We start from the raw sequence: 16,487 nt of genomic DNA on the forward strand, positions 1-16,487 counted from the left end.
GCTGTTTGGGGAGTAGCCTAGAGACACAGGATTGGATTGGCGAAAGCTCGCCTGGCAGCGGAGCGCCAGCTCCATGCCAAGATCCAACTAACATAGTTTTAACTGCAGCACCTTTAATCTACTACTAGTTCACTGCCTCCATACATGGTCCCCTTATCAAACGAGCTTTGTCAGGCAGAATTTTGGGTTGTTTTCATGGCTTCCACAACAAACTTGTTAACTTTGTCGCCACCCTGCTGTGTAATCCACAAAATATACTGGCAAACTTTTATCATTTACCAATATTATTTCAGCGCTTCTTGCGCATCTGTTTCCATTCCCCTCACCCGCCATATCCTAAACTTATAAGAACGCTATTACACTTGATCTTATACAAAAGGTTCTTAGAAGTGCTGTTTGGGGAGTAGCCTAGAGACAGGGGCTTGGATTGGCGAAAGCTCGCCTGGCAGCGGAGCGCCAGCTCCATGCCAAGATCCAACTAACATAGTTTTAACTGCAGCACCTTTAATCTACTACTAGTTCACTGCCTCCATACATGGTCCCCTTATCAAACGAGCTGTGTCAGGCAGAATTTTGGGTTGTTTTCATGGCTTCCATGTTAACTTTGTCGCCACCCTGCTGTGTAATCCACAAAATATACTGGCAAACTTTTATCATGTACCGATATTATTTGAGCGCTTCTTGCTCACCTCCTTTGGTTCCTCTCTGCCACCCATTGGTTTGAAGCCTGAGTCCATTTAGGGTATGTCGCCATGCCACTCTCTAGCCTGCCGCTGCTGCCGCTGCCTCTGCGTGCCGTCCCCTATAGTGTCAGGATCAATTATTGGATGTTTTAGATGCTATCTAGCTTCATTCTGTCACTCTGTCATGGCCATGCTGTTGCCCATAATTTTGGCATAATGGTGCGATTAAGCAGCCTCAGAGGCATCCATGCATGCTGCCCCTGCTGTTTCCTGTCCATTTCCGTGGTGTTTCCATCCTTTTCTGAGGTTCCCAGGTGTTTGGCCAAGCTTCCCTGTGCAGAGCCTTGGTCCCCTTGAAAAATGCTTGAGTCTCCCATTGACTTCAATGGGGCTCGTTATTCGAGACGAGCACTTGAGCATCGGGAAAAGTTCGTCTCGAATAACGAGTACCCGAGCATTTTAGTGCTCGCTCATCTCTAGTATTTATTCTTACTGGTCATTGTCCCTTGTGATTCCAGTTGGGTGCCTTCATCAGGAACCTGTCATGCTTATGCATTTATATTAAAAAAATATCTTAGACCGTCTATGCCTCATTGCTTTCCATGGGACAAGATAATTTTGGACGTCACATTCTGTATGGGGTCCCCCAATTTGTTATTGATTGGGTTCCCAGTCCCAGCAATTGAACCTCGAGCAACCACAAAAGTCTCTACTTTCCGGTGCCTAGAAAGCTGTAGGATACAATACAGAAGTATTATATTACATTTTATGAACGGACAATTGACTGAATGTTTAAGACTGCTAAGGATTTAAAAATAAAATTAAAAATATTATTTCTGATATGCAAAATATACAAAATATATAGACAAAAATTTACAAAAAAACTTTTGCTGAGATTTAAAAAAAAACACTATATAAATATATTCTATCACTGTATGTGTACTGACCCACATACATCTAAGCTTGGAGCCTATGCAGACAACAGTCGCTTGGAAGTAGTCGACATAGCAACAATACAGGCAAGTATAGAAATTTGTAAAATATTTAGATAGTAAATGAATATAATTTCCCAAGTACTTTTATATTAATTTTGGAAAATTTGGGAAAATCGAGAAGATAAGGGGTTATGAAAAACTTGACACATCCTAAACTTAGGTTGAGATTATTATAGATATGACAAAAACTCTGGAAACTGCATATCCATAGGGGGAAACCCTATACTGATATATAATAACGGCCCCTTCAACCGAGTCCACATACTGTAAAGAGGTTGGTAGGGTTCATGTCTCAATGTTTCTGTACAGTAATAACAAGAAAGACCTTCCACATTCAAAGTTCTGTTCTGTGGTCATGATGGCCCCATATCTTACTTACACATGCAGTTTTTGTGGTTTCCGGAGGGTTTCTATTGATATCCTTTTTAGAATTTCCTAACCTGGTTAAAAGAAATGAGCACTGATGTGTTCATCTTGACATTGTTCACAGTTCTCTTACGTTTCCTGTTCTTCTACGCCAATAAAAGCTTCACAAACCTGGTATCTTCTACCCAATTATTAGCCTACCATTCCAAACCCTCAGGAGAGTCACAAACTTCCCCTTTCCCTCCACAACTTTAAATATGACCTAAACTCCACCCTGTTTGAGGTTGGTCCACCTGCTTTCTGCCCACATCACAGGAAAGTTGGCAACGACGCCCCTCGAGGGTGGAAGAAACCCTAGGCAGACATCATAACCAAAACAAAAACAAGCGAGTCAACCATTTATACAAGTATTTAAACTCAAAAAATTTCACTTATCCAGTTCCTAAACATTACAACTTATTATCCTGTTGGTCGAATATCACTTATACAAAATGCTTAAAATCTGACAATTCTAGAAGATAAGTCGTTTGTGCTTAATTGGTTGGTTCCAAGCTCAGGACCTCAGGTGCTGACCACTGAGTCACTGTAAAATTCACAAATACTGTATAAAATTTGGAAGCAATCAAAGATACGGCACAGGGATGACTTTCTAGATGCCGTGTTGATTTGAAAACCTGGATGAGTCCAGGTTTCTGGTTGACAAACCATTCTGGTTGACAAACCTGATCCAGTCCATCATAAGTCAATGATGACTTATTTGAAGAAATCCAGTGTAAGGGGATCCATGTTTTGTTGGCTGAAGGTTTGATGAAGGTTTTCGTGTAGTAAAACGTCAAAGAATTTGGTTGATATGATATTAGAAGAACATCTTGAGGTTACATTTCCCGACTTGAGGTCATCAGTATAGGTTAAATTTTACTGGTCTTAGATGGACTTCATGATTTGGTTGAATACCCTCCATGAGGATTCGGACAATAGCTTACTGCAGGCCATTGGGAACACCTGATGTACGATGAAGATGTTTTAGGTTTTCATGATGACTGTAGAGAAGTGGAAATATGAAAATAAGACTCAGATATGAGATACATATTTTAGATCACATGTAGTAGTAGCCTGCCTTTAGAGTGGACCATACCAAGAGAACCATCAAACCACCATCACATTCAGAACACAATATATTTGATCCAACCCTATATATATAAAGCTGGAACATATAGATAGTCATTTCTGAGCAGACACGGTAAACGCCTACAATCACGCGGGACCCATCACCCCACAGTGTGAAACTTCTATCTATTCTAAGTATTGCTACATAAATGTGTTTCCTGGTAGATATCAAACCCAACCACAAAGCAACGACCTGCCAAAAACTGTTTCACTATTAGACTTTTTGAGCATTTGTGAAAATAAATGTAAATCTAACACTGGAAGATGGAGGCTACTTAGGCCTCTTCCTAGGGTATTTCTTATTACAATATCGGAAGGGTAAAATATTTATGTACAAAAACAACATGGAATTGTGTAAGACAGAGAGATAAATGAGAAATATCTTAAGTAAAGAGCAAACTTCTTTAAAAACTTCTTTAAATTTGGAGAAAAACTCCCTAGATTAGTGAAAATGGAATATAGGAATGTAGGGTCATGTAACACATGAGGCTACTGCTGCTTCCCTCTGGTCCTTTAAGTAAAATAAATTCTAATCCTAATCATCAAATCCATGGTATGTACTGAAGACAGTTTCCAAAATGATCCATCTTTGACATCACTTCCTGCTCTACAGCTATTGGCTGCTGTATCTAACACACTTCCTGTTCTGCCGACTCTGTGCATATATTCTACATATAAAATTATTTATACTGAAATTGGACTCCAATATTTTAGTTGTTCTCTCTTCCATTCAGACCGAAAGTTTATAAAAGTTGGCAAAATTTTGCACAAAATTTTCCAAAATTTGGGAACTGGGGTTATTAGGAGTAACATGCTGACTACATACACAATATAATATATGTTATTTCCTTACTTTGGCATTTGTACCATTACACTGGGTTCTGGGTCTTGCGGTTGGGGCACCATTTCCATTTTGCTGACTTTCCTGCAAATCAAAAAAGTAATAGATAAATATTTAGGGTTTATAGATTAAACAATACAGTATAATATCCATCTCTCTATTTCTACAGAATCTCTTCATTTATCTCTAACACTTGGGGGACAGGACAGGGACATGCTAACATTTAGGGGACAGGACAGGGACACGCTGACACTTGGGAGACAGGGTCACACTAACACTTGGGGTGCAGGACAGGGACACGCTGACATCCAAGGTCTTGGATCTTAGTCAGGAGAGTGAGGAGCAGGTCCAGTGTGCGGCTCCTGCAGAGCTGCCATCCAGACACACTGCAAGGAAGAAATGGTGCCACAGGCCACTGCCTGACACCTTGGGCAAGCCAGGAGACTAAGCCCCAGAGCAGAGGTCCATTGTCCGCACCCGGCTCCATCTACCAGCCCAGCCTGAAGCTATTACCAGGTTTTGAGCAACCCTTTCTGCGGAGGAGCATTTGTATGGACCTGATGAAGGGGGTGGACCACCCCCGAAACGCGTAGTCCACTATCTACACAAATAAAAGATTTTTCTAATCAAAGCAGCTCGTGTTGAATCAACTATATAACGGACAGCGTGTCTAACAACAACCCGTTTTTTTTCCTACCATTTACGTGTATACTTGGGGTACAGGACAGGGACACGCTGACACTTGGGGGACAGGACAGGGACACACTGACACTTGGGGGCTGGACAGGGACACGCTGACACTTGGGGGGACAGGACAGGGACACGCTGACACTTGGGGGACAGGACAGGGACACGCTGACACTTGAGGGACAGGACAGGGACACGCTGACACTTGGGGGACAGGACAGGGACACGCTGACACTTGGGGGACAGGACAGGGACACACTGACACTTGGGGGACAGGACAGGGACACGCTGACACTTGGGGGACAGGACAGGGACACGCTGACACTTGGGGGACAGGACAGGGACACACTGACACTTGGGAGGGCAGGACAGGGAGACGCTGACACTTGGGGGACAGGACAGGGACACGCTGACAGTTGGGGTACAGGACAGGGACACTCTGACACTTGGGGTACAGGACAGGGTCACGCTGACACTTGGGGGGACAGGGTCACGCTGACACTTGGGGGACAGGACAGGGACACGCTGACACTTGGGAGACAGGGTCACGCTGACACTTGGGGTACAGGACAGGGACACGCTGACACTTGGGGGACAGGGACACGCTGACACTTGGGGGACAGGACAGGGACACGCTGACCCTTGGAGGACAGGACATTGACATGCTGACACTTCAGGTGCAGGACAGGGACACGCTGACACTTGGTGATATAGGACAGGGACTTCTTGTAGTTGTGACGTACCTGGGGCAGTGAGACGTAGCTGTACACGGTTTCTAACGCAGTACCCTCCATTTTCGTTGGTTTCTTCTGAGAATTTGTTGATTTCTGATGTCAAAACATTAATTTTTTTTCTTGTGTGAGTCATTCTTAGTATATCATGTGACCTCAGTTTCAAAGGGATTGATGTTGACTTATTCTTAGGCTTCGTCATAAATATCAGATAAGTGAGTGTTTAGCACGGGACACCTCTAGCTATTGGCTGTTGGTAGTGCCCACTAAATTGGAGGGAGCTGGAAGCAATTGTATACCATTTAAGTCAACGGCCCCTTCAAGTCAATGGCTTTGGTGCTGAAGGCTGTCAATATTTTGTGACTTCTAGCATCTAGAATTTTGGGAATCCATAGGATAACCTACCTTGGCATGCTGGACCTCACTATACACAGTCGAAGCTTGTTGTTGCTCTTGAGTCAAGCCATAATGGTTTTCCTGTTGGCATTGAAGGCCTCCAACCTGTGATATTTAGATGTATTTAGTAGGTATAAATATGACATTTTCTGGTATTGTTCAATAAGAAGATCTTTAAATTCCTTTACACAACTACTTCCTTATTGCAAAGTATCATGGACCAGGGAACTAAAAAATAACGTTTTACACCATTACTTGCTTTTTAAACCAGAATCTGGGGATTTACCCATAAATCATCAGATCCTCAACTACATTGTGAAGAGTCTAAAGGAGAATAAATATCGTAATGGAACAAGATCTTCATAGAATCCCTGAAATCACCAACATCAAAAATGTAATATAAGAAATAATCAAAAATATGAAGTTATAGAAACTGCTCAACCTAAGATTTATTTCAGTATTACATAAAAATGTATAACCTGAGCGTATTCTGTCGTAATTTCTTCTTTTGGGGGTTTACCTAAAACAAAACATAGATATGAATTTACGCTAATTTTCTCAGGATGGCCGGACAGCAACAGAGATATTTGGGTGACAAAATGGGGACCAGGTTTATTGGACCTTAGGTGATGGGTTGAGCTCAGGAGAACATTTAATAAAGCAACGACACAAGGATTAGAAGGAACAGAACTTCACTCACTATTGAGGCAATAAGCTTGATGGTTACAGTCTTCCAGAGAGGTAACACGGTGTGACGAGACAATAGTCTTTCGGAGAGTTCCTCAGCGTTATAGTTGTAGGTGCTTGGAAGATGTAACATGCTTGGCAGTTACGTTACATAACAAGGCTCTGCTTTGCAGTCACATTTTTAGGCAGAAACTCTAAACTTCTATGACAAATGTCTTCAGCTTTATCCTGTGATTGGTAGGACAGAGACACACTGACAATTGGGGGACAGAACATGTCATTTTATGTTTTTATTATGCCTGATGATGGCTCCGGTATGGAGCTGAAACACGTTGCGATATTAAAGCCTCTTTCATCCTACCAAGGATTCTGAGATTTATTGACCAAGCCGGAGCACCAGTCCACCACAATCTATTTTCCACACGGGATCACACAGTTTCCCCCTCGACGAAGCGGTTTCCTGGATCCGTTCGAGACAAGGCGACAGGTCGGACAGGCTGCCATTCTCAAAGGCTTACACTCATCTACAACCAGGCGAGAGTTTTTCTCTGATTACTCACTATCCTCACTTTCAACTGACGTTATTACACTAGGGTTGCTCCCTCTATTGTGCTTGTCCCCGGTGGTTGAAACATGTGGAGTATTCGGGTGCTTCACCGCCTTCTAGGTTATCTCATCTTACTTGGGGTGCAGGACAGGGACACGCTGACACTTGGGGGACAGGACAGGGACACACTGACACTTGGGGGGACAGGACAGGGACACGCTGACACTTGGGGGACAGGACAGGGACAGGCTGACCCTTGTGGACAGGACAAGGACACGCTGACACTTGGGGGACAGGACAGGGACACGCTAACACTTGAGGGACAGGACAAGGACACGCTGACACTTGGGGGGACAGGACAGGGACACGCTGACACTTGGGGGACAGGACAGGGACAGGCTGACCCTTGTGGACAGGACAAGGACACGCTGACACTTGGGGGACAGGACAGGGACACGCTAACACTTGAGGGACAGGACAAGGACACGCTGACACTTGGGGGACAGGACAGGGACACGCTAACACTTGAGGGACAGGACAAGGACACGCTGACACTTGGGGGACAGGACAAGGACACGCTGACACTTGGGGGAACAGGACAGGGACACGCTGACACTTGGGGGACAGGACAGGGACACGCTGACACTTTGGTGACAGGACAGGGACACGCTGACACTTGGGGGACAGGACAGGGACACGCTGACACTTGGGGGACAGGACAGGGACACGCTGACACTTGGGGTACAGGACAGGGACACGCTGACACTTGGGGAACAGGACAGGAACATGCTGACACTTGGAGGACAGGACAGGGACAGGCAGACCCTTGTGGACAGGACAGTGACACGCTGACACTTGGGGGACAGGACAGGGACACGCTAACACTTGAGGGACAGGACAAGGACACGCTGACACTTGGGGGACAGGATAGGAACACGCTGACACTTGGGGGACAGGACAGGGACACGCTGACACTTGGGGGACAGGGACAGGGACACGCTGACACTTGGGGGGACAGGGCAGGGACACGCTGACACTTGGGGACAGGACAGGGACACGCTGACACTTGGGGGGACAGGACAGTGACATGCTGACACTTGGGGGACAGGGACACGCTGACACTTGGGGGACAGGACAGGGACACGCTGACACTTGGGGGTAACAGGACAGGGACACGCTGACACTTGGGGGGACAGGGCAGGGACACGCTGACACTTGGGGGGGACAGGACAGGGACACGCTGACACTTGGGGGGGGACAGGGACACGCTGACACTTGGGGACAGGAGAGGGACAAGCTGACACTTGGGGGACAGGACAGGGACACGCTGACACTTGGGGGGACAGGACAGGGACACGCTGACACTTGGGGGGACAGGACAGGGACACGCTGACACTTGGGGACAGGACAGGGACAAGCTGACACTTGGGGGACAGGACAGTGACATGCTGATACTTGGGGGACAGTACAGGGACATGCTGACCCTTGAGGGACAGGACAGGGACACGCTGACACTTGGGGGACTTGACAGGGACACGCTGACACTTGAGGGGAACAGAACAGGGACAAGCTGACACTTGGGAACAGGACAGGATCACGCTGACACTTGAGGGACAGGACAGGATCACGCTGACACTTGGGGTTACAGGACAGGGACACGCTGACACTTGGGGGACAGGACAGGGACACGCTGACACTTGGGGGACAGGACAGGGACACGCTGACACTTGGGGGACAGGACAGGGACACGCTGACACTTGGGGGGACAGGACAGGGACACGCTGACACTTGGGGGGACAGGACAGGGACACGCTGACACTTGGGGACAGGACAGGGACAAGCTGACACTTGGGGGGACAGGACAGGGACACGCTGACACTTGGGGGACAGGACAGGGACAAGCTGACACTTGGGGGACAGGACAGTGACATGCTGATACTTGGGGGACAGTACAGGGACATGCTGACCCTTGAGGGACAGGACAGGGACACGCTGACACTTGGGGGACTTGACAGGGACACGCTGACACTTGAGGGGAACAGAACAGGGACAAGCTGACACTTGGGAACAGGACAGGATCACGCTGACACTTGAGGGACAGGACAGGATCACGCTGACACTTGGGGTTACAGGACAGGGACACGCTGACACTTGGGGGACAGGACAGGGACACGCTGACACTTGGGGGACAGGACAGGGACGCGCTGACACTTGGGGGACAGCATCACGCTGACACTTGAAGGACAGGACAGGGACACGCTGACACTTGGGGGGGCAGGGAAACGCTGACACTTGGGGGGACAGGACAGGGACACGCTGACACTTGGGGGACAGGACAGGGACACGCTGACACTTGGGGGACAGGACAGGGACACGCTGACACTTGGGGGACAGGACAGGGACGCGCTGACACTTGGGGGACAGCATCACGCTGACACTTGAAGGACAGGACAGGGACACGCTGACACTTGGGGGGGCAGGGAAACGCTGACACTTGGGGGGACAGGACAGGGACACGCTGACACTTGGGGGGACAGGACAGGGACACGCTGACACTTGGGGGGAACAGGACAGGGACACGCTGACACTTGGGGGGAACAGGACAGGGACATGCTGACACTTGGGGGGAACAGGACAGGGACATGCTGACACTTGGGGCCCAGGACAAGGACACGCTGACACTTGGGGGACAGGACAGGGACACGCTGGCACTTGGGGGGACAGGACAAGGACACGCTGACACTTGGGGGGACAGGACAGGGACACGCTGACACTTGAGGGACAGGGCAGTCACACGCTGACACTTGGGGGGACAGGGCAGGGACACGCTGACACTTGGGGGGACAGGAACACGCTGACACTTGGGGACAGGATAGGGACACGCTAACACTTGGGGTGCAGGGCAGGGAAACGCTGACACTTGGGGTACAGGACAAGGACACGCTGACACTTGGGGGACAGGACAGGGACATGCTGACACTTGGGGGACAGGACAGGGACACGCTGACACTTGGGGGACAGTATTGTAACAATAAGTTACCTTTGCATTGTTTCCTTAATACGACACATACGATGCCCAGTAGGAAAATTATCACGATGACTGCAGCTATTGCATGTATCCGAATTCCTGCAACCATCGGGCTGGTGTTTTCTTTGTCTGCAGGGAGAATATTGAACCTATTTCGGTATATGTCGCTATTTACATTGAGACCTCAGAAAGGTTTAGCTGTTTCCAGAATAGTTATATTAGAAATTGCCAACACATCACATTAACCCCTCAGTGTCTGGGGCATCAATGGATTATCAATTTGTAAAATGTTTTTCATAGTCACATACCAGGTAGAGAACCTATTTATTTTTGCAGGATGAGTTATAATTTAGCCCATTTTGGTATAGTATATACTGAATACATTTTATCAAATTTTATTTTATAAAAAAAAAATAAAAAATTCAGTCAGGGTGACAAACATCCACGACAATTCAATGAGGGAAAAGATCTGGGTTCAACTTCCGAGGGTACGGTCACACGGGACGTTCACATTGAGGCAGATTTACTTACCCGGTCCTCTCGCGATCCAGCGGCGTGTTCTCCGTCGAGGATTCGGGTCTTCTGGCGATTCACTAAGGTAGTTCCCCCGATGTCCACTAGGTGTCGCTGCTGCGCTGAAGTCTGCTGGAGTTCGCAGGAGTTCACGTTCCTATCCTGGGTGCAGGTAAGCGCGTGTCAAGTGACACTTTTTTTAAAAAAAAATTCAGCTGTTTTGCCGAATCCGTCGGGTTTTCCGACGGCCATGCCCCCCGATTTCCCTCGCATGTATGCCAGCGCTGATGCGCCACGAACCGATCACATGCAGCAAAATCTCAGGGCAATTCAGGGAAAAACGGAGCAAATCGGAAAAATACGTGAAACCCAACCAAAATGCGCGAATCGGACCCTTAGTAAATGAGTGGGTTTAGAAAAGCACTGCAAATGTTTGGGGAGTGGCTTGGCAGGATTGTGCTGAGCCCCGCCCCCAGTAAGTTGCATAGTGTTTCTAAACGCAATGTAAATCCCCCCAGTGACCTGCACCCTCAGGCTGACGTTTCGCCCATTTGTGAAGAGGTTATCTAACCTAGACTCCTGGGCCTGGAAAGGTCTCTCATGGGTCCACTGGGTTGTCCCTTTGCGATTTAGTAAAGGCAGTGTACCAGGGCTGTGTATCTCCCCTACTATTGGTGGAGACCTGGTTGTGTGTGTTGTTGCTGTGCTCCCATTGGTCTCCATGATGTCCATGATTACCCATTAGACATAGAAGAGATTTATTTTTTCTCCGTCCAGTTTTCTCGTCAGTCTAGTTTTTATTTTGCTTTATATTGTTTTAGTTTTAGAGTCAAATTTGTTGAAGGACCAATTCCCAACTGTGTTTTACAGTTTCTGTTTCTTAAAAAAAATGTAAGCAGACACAGTAATAGAAAAGTATCAATTTTTTTAACAATAATTTTTATCTGGTTTTCAATATCTACATCATATACCGTAATTATTAAGTAATTAAACATCATTTAGATCCAAAATAGGGTGCAGGCTTGTTGAGGTCCGACTCAAGGATCCCAAAATTCCAACAAATAAGTGGAATTTTGTGCGAAATACAACGTTTCAGCTATCTCTACCTTGGATTATTGTAATAAAACATCATGTAATCGCCTACGCAGAGGTATCCAGGACCATTCACATGTACAGTATGTCCAGGTCTCATAAAAGATGAGAGGACAGGAAGACAAATTAATCGAGCAGCATAAGGTTATGCTTATTTGATGGTTCTTCTGGAGGATGACCAATGGTCTTGTAGGTTTTGGGATATAAGGAAATTGTAGGAAAGAGCATTTCGTAGGAAAATACTTCCATTATGAACTGGGGTATTGGAGGTATTATAGCAGATTTCGGTATCAGTTTTTTAAAGGATACTTTGCTTCAGTGACGGTTTAAGGAAACTGTGGGCCCTGGGGGGACACAGGTGAAAAAACATGTATCATAGATTTTTTTTTTTATTGGTGTCAAATTTTTGCGCCTTTTGCATGATCCTGTCTTTTTTTCTTGTGATATATGTTCCGCTTTTCCTGTTCTGGCAGGCGGAAATTTTGGCTTCTTTTTGAGACTTTTTGTTGCAAATGTCTCAAATCCACATGAACACAAGCCATGTGAGGAGTTATATACAGGAGAGGACACAAGCCATGTGAGGAGTTATATACAGGAGAGGATACAAGCCATGTGAGGGGGTTTTATACAGGAGAGGATGCAAGCCATGTAAGGGGGTTATATACAGGAGAGGATACAAGCCATGTGAGGAGTTATATACAGGAGAGGACACAAGCCATGTGAGGGGGTTATATACAGGAGAGGACACAAGCCATGTGAGGAGTTATATACAGGAGAGGATACAAGCCATGTGAGGAGTTATATACAATAGTGGACACAAGCCATGTGAGGGGGTTATATACAGGAGTGGACACAAGCCATGTGAGGGGTTATATACAGGAGAGGACACAAGCCATGTGAGGGGTTATCTATAGGAGAGGACAGAAGCCATGTGAGGGGTTATATACAGGAGAGGACACAAGCCATGTGAGGGGGTTGTATACAGGAGAGGACACAAGCCATGTGAGGGGTTATATACAGGAGAGGATACAAGTCATGTGAGGGGTTTATATACAGGAGAGGATACAAGCCATGTGAGGGGGTTATATACAGAAGAGGATACAAGCCATGTGAGGGGGTTGTATACAGGAGAGGACACAAGCCATGTGAGGGGTTATATACAGGAGAGGATACAAGCCATGTGAGGGAGTTATATACAGGAGAAGATACAAGTCATGTGAGGGGGTTATATACAGGAGAGGATACAAGCCATGTGAGGGGGTTATATACAGGAGAAGATACAAGTCATGTGAGGGGGTTATATACAGGAGAGGATACAAGCCATGTGAGGGGTTAAATACAGGAGAGGATACAAGCCATGTGAGGGGGTTATATACAGGAGAGGATACAAGATATGTGAGGGGTTATATACAGGAGAGGATACAAGCCATGTGAGGGGTTATATACAGGAGAGGACACAAGCCATGTGAGGGGTTATATACAGGAGAAGATACAAGCCATGTGAGGGGTTATATACAGGAGAGGACGCAAGCCATGTGAGGGGTTATATACAGGAGAGGATACAAGATATGTGAGGGGTTATATACAGGAGAGGATACAAGCCATGTGAGGGGTTATATACAGGAGTGGACACAAGCCATGTGAGGGGTTATATACAGGAGAGGATACAAGCTATGTGAGGGGTTTATATACAGGAGAGGATACAAGCCATGTGAGGGGTTATATACAGGAGAGGACACAAGCCATGTGAGGGGGTTATATAAAGGAGAGGACACAAGCCATGTGAGGAGGTTATATACAGGAGAGGATACAAGCCATGTGAGGGGGTTATATACAGGAGAGGATACAAGCCATGTGAGGGGGTTTTATACAGGAGAGGATACAAGCCATGTAAGGGGGTTATATACAGGAGAGGATACAAGCCATGTGAGGGGTTATATACAGGAGAGGGTACAAGCCATGTGAGGGGTTATATACAGGAGAGGATACAAGCCATGTGAGGGGTTATATACAGGAGAGGATACAAGCCATGTGAGAGGTTATATACAGGAGAGGATACAAGACATGTGAGGGAGTTATATACAGGAGAGGATACAAGCCATGTGAGGGGGTTATATACAGGAGAGGACACAAGCCATGTGAGGGGTTATATACAGGAGAGGATACAAGCCATGTGAGGGGTTATATACAGGAGAGGATACAAGCCATGTGAGGGGGTTATATACAGGAGAGGATACAAGCCATGTGAGGGGTTATATACAGGAGTGGATACAAGCCACGTGAGGGGTTATATACAGGAGAGGATACAAGCCATGTGAGGGGTTATATACAGGAGAGGATACAAGCCATGTGAGGGGGTTATATACAGAAGAGGGTACAAGCCATGTGAGGGGTTATATACAGGAAAGGACACAAGCCATGTGAGGGGTTATATACAGGAGAGGATACAAGCCATGTGAGGGGGTTATATACAGGAGAGGATAGAAGCCAAGTGAGGGGCTATATACAGGAGAGGATACAAGCCATGTGAGAGGTTATATACAGGAGAGGATACAAGCCATGTGAGGGGGTTATATACAGGAGAGGATATAAGATATGTGAGGGGTTATATACAGGAGAGGATACAAGCCATGTGAGGGGATTATATACAGGAGAGGATACAAGCCATGTGAGGGGGATATATACAGGAGAGGATACAAGCCATGTGAGAGGTTATATACAGGAGTGAACACAAGCCATGTGAGGGGTTATATACAGGAGAGGATAGAAGCTATGTGAGGAGTTATATACAGGTGAGGATACAAGCCATGTGAGGGGTTATATACAGGAGAGGATACAAGCCATGTGAGGGGGTTATATACAGGAGAGGATACAAGCCATGTGAGGGGTTATATACAGGATAGGATAGAAGCCATGTGAGGGGTTATATACAGGAGAGGATACAAGCCATGTGAGGGGGTTATATACAGGAGAGGATACAAGCCATGTGAGGGGGTTATATACAGAAGAGGATACAAGCCATGTGAGGGGGTTATATACAGGAGAGGATACAAGCCATGTGAGAGGTTATATACAGGAGAGGATACAAGCCATGTGAGGGGGTTATATACAGGAGAGGATACAAGCCATGTGAGGGGTTATATACAGGAGAGGATAGAAGCCATGTGAGGGGTTATATACAGGAGAGGATACAAGCCATGTGAGGGGGTTATATACAGGAGAGGATACAAGCCATGTGAGGGGGTTATATACAGAAGAGGATACAAGCCATGTGAGGGGGTTATATACAGGAGAGGATACAAGCCATGTGAGAGGTTATATACAGGAGAGGATACAAGCCATGTGAGGGGGTTATATACAGGAGAGGATACAAGCCACGTGAGGGGGTTATATACAGGAGAGGATACAAAATATGTGAGGGGTTATATACAGCAGAGGATAGAAGCCATGTGAGGGGTTATATACAGAAGAGGATACAAGCCATGTGAGGGGGTTATATACAGGAGAAGATACAAGACATGTGAGGGGGTTATATAGAGGAGAAGATACAAGACATGTTAGGGGTTATATACAGGAGAGGATATAAGATATGTGAGGGGTTATATACAGGATAGGATACAAGCCATGTGAGAGGTTATATACAGGAGAGGATACAAGTCATGTGAGGGGTTATATACAGGAGAGGACACAAGCCATGTGAGGGGTTATATACAGGAGAGGATACAAGATATGTGAGGGGTTATATACAGAAGAGGATACAAGCCATGTGAGGGGTTATATACAGGAGAGGATACAAGCCATGTGAGGGGTTATAGACAGGAGAGGAAACAAGCCATGTGAGGGGTTATATACAGGAGAGGACACAAGCCATGTGTGGGGTTATATACAGGAGAGGATACAAGCCATGTGAGGGGTTATATACAGGAGAGGATACAAGCCATGTGAGGGGGTTATATACAGGAGAGGATACAAGCCATGTGAGGGGTTATATACAGGAGAGGATACAAGCCATGTGAGGGGGTTATAAACAGGAGAGGATACAAGCCGTGTGAGGGTGTTATATACAGGAGAGGATACAAGCCATGTGAGGAGTTATATACAGGAGAGGATACAAGCCATGTGAGGGGTTATATACAGGAGAGGATACAAGCCATGTGAGGGGGTTATATACAGGAGAGGATACAAGCCATGTGAGGGGTTATATACAGGAGAGGATACAAGCCATGTGAGGGGGTTATATACAGGAGAGGATACAAGCCATGTGAGGGGTTATATACAGGATAGGATACAAGCCATGTGAGGGGTTATATACAGGAGAGGATACAAGCCATGTGAGGGGGTTATATACAGGAGAGGATACAAGCCATGTGAGGGGGTTATATACAAAAGAGGATACAAGCCATGTGAGGGGGATATATACAGGAGAGGATACAAGCCATGTGAGAGGTTATATACAGGAGAGGATACAAGCCATGTGAGGGGGTTATATACAGGAGAGGATACAAGCCATGTGATGGGTTATATACAGGAGAGGATACAAAATATGTGAGGGGTTATATACAGGAGAGGATACAAGCCATGTGAGGGGGTTATATACAGGAGAGGATACAAGACATGTGAGGGGTTATCTATAGGAGAGGACAGAAGCCATGTGAGGGGTTATATACAGGAGAGGACACAAGCCATGTGAGGGGGTTGTATACAGGAGAGGACACAAGCCATGTGAGGGGTTATATACAGGAGAGGATACAAGC

The 16,487-nt window shown here is 46.4% G+C and overlaps 1 protein-coding gene across 5 annotated transcripts in view; it reads right to left on the reverse strand.

Annotated features, from left to right (window-relative positions):
• Positions 1-1,079: 1,079 nt before the first annotated feature.
• Positions 1,080-16,487, reverse strand: part of LOC140069317 (SLAM family member 9-like) — a 35,900-nt gene continuing 20,492 nt past the window's right edge. The window contains exons 4-9 of one of the 5 annotated variants that reach the window (XM_072114856.1): positions 10,141-10,257; positions 6,346-6,386; positions 5,876-5,971; positions 5,483-5,566; positions 4,065-4,136; positions 1,083-3,084 (exon numbers count right to left, since the gene is read on the reverse strand). In XM_072114856.1, coding sequence (XP_071970957.1) covers positions 3,076-3,084; positions 4,065-4,136; positions 5,483-5,566; positions 5,876-5,971; positions 6,346-6,386; positions 10,141-10,257 — 419 coding nt within the window. In that variant the 3' untranslated portion in view covers positions 1,083-3,075. Of the gene's footprint in view, positions 3,085-4,064; positions 4,137-5,482; positions 5,567-5,875; positions 5,972-6,345; positions 6,387-6,796; positions 7,078-10,140; positions 10,258-16,487 lie in introns of those variants that run through there. The other 4 variants (XM_072114858.1, XM_072114859.1, XM_072114857.1 and 1 more) reach the window with 4 other exon arrangements.

The sequence above is a fragment of the Engystomops pustulosus genome, chromosome 7, assembly GCF_040894005.1.
Source record: "Engystomops pustulosus chromosome 7, aEngPut4.maternal, whole genome shotgun sequence".
Classification (NCBI taxonomy): Eukaryota; Metazoa; Chordata; class Amphibia; order Anura; family Leptodactylidae; genus Engystomops; species Engystomops pustulosus.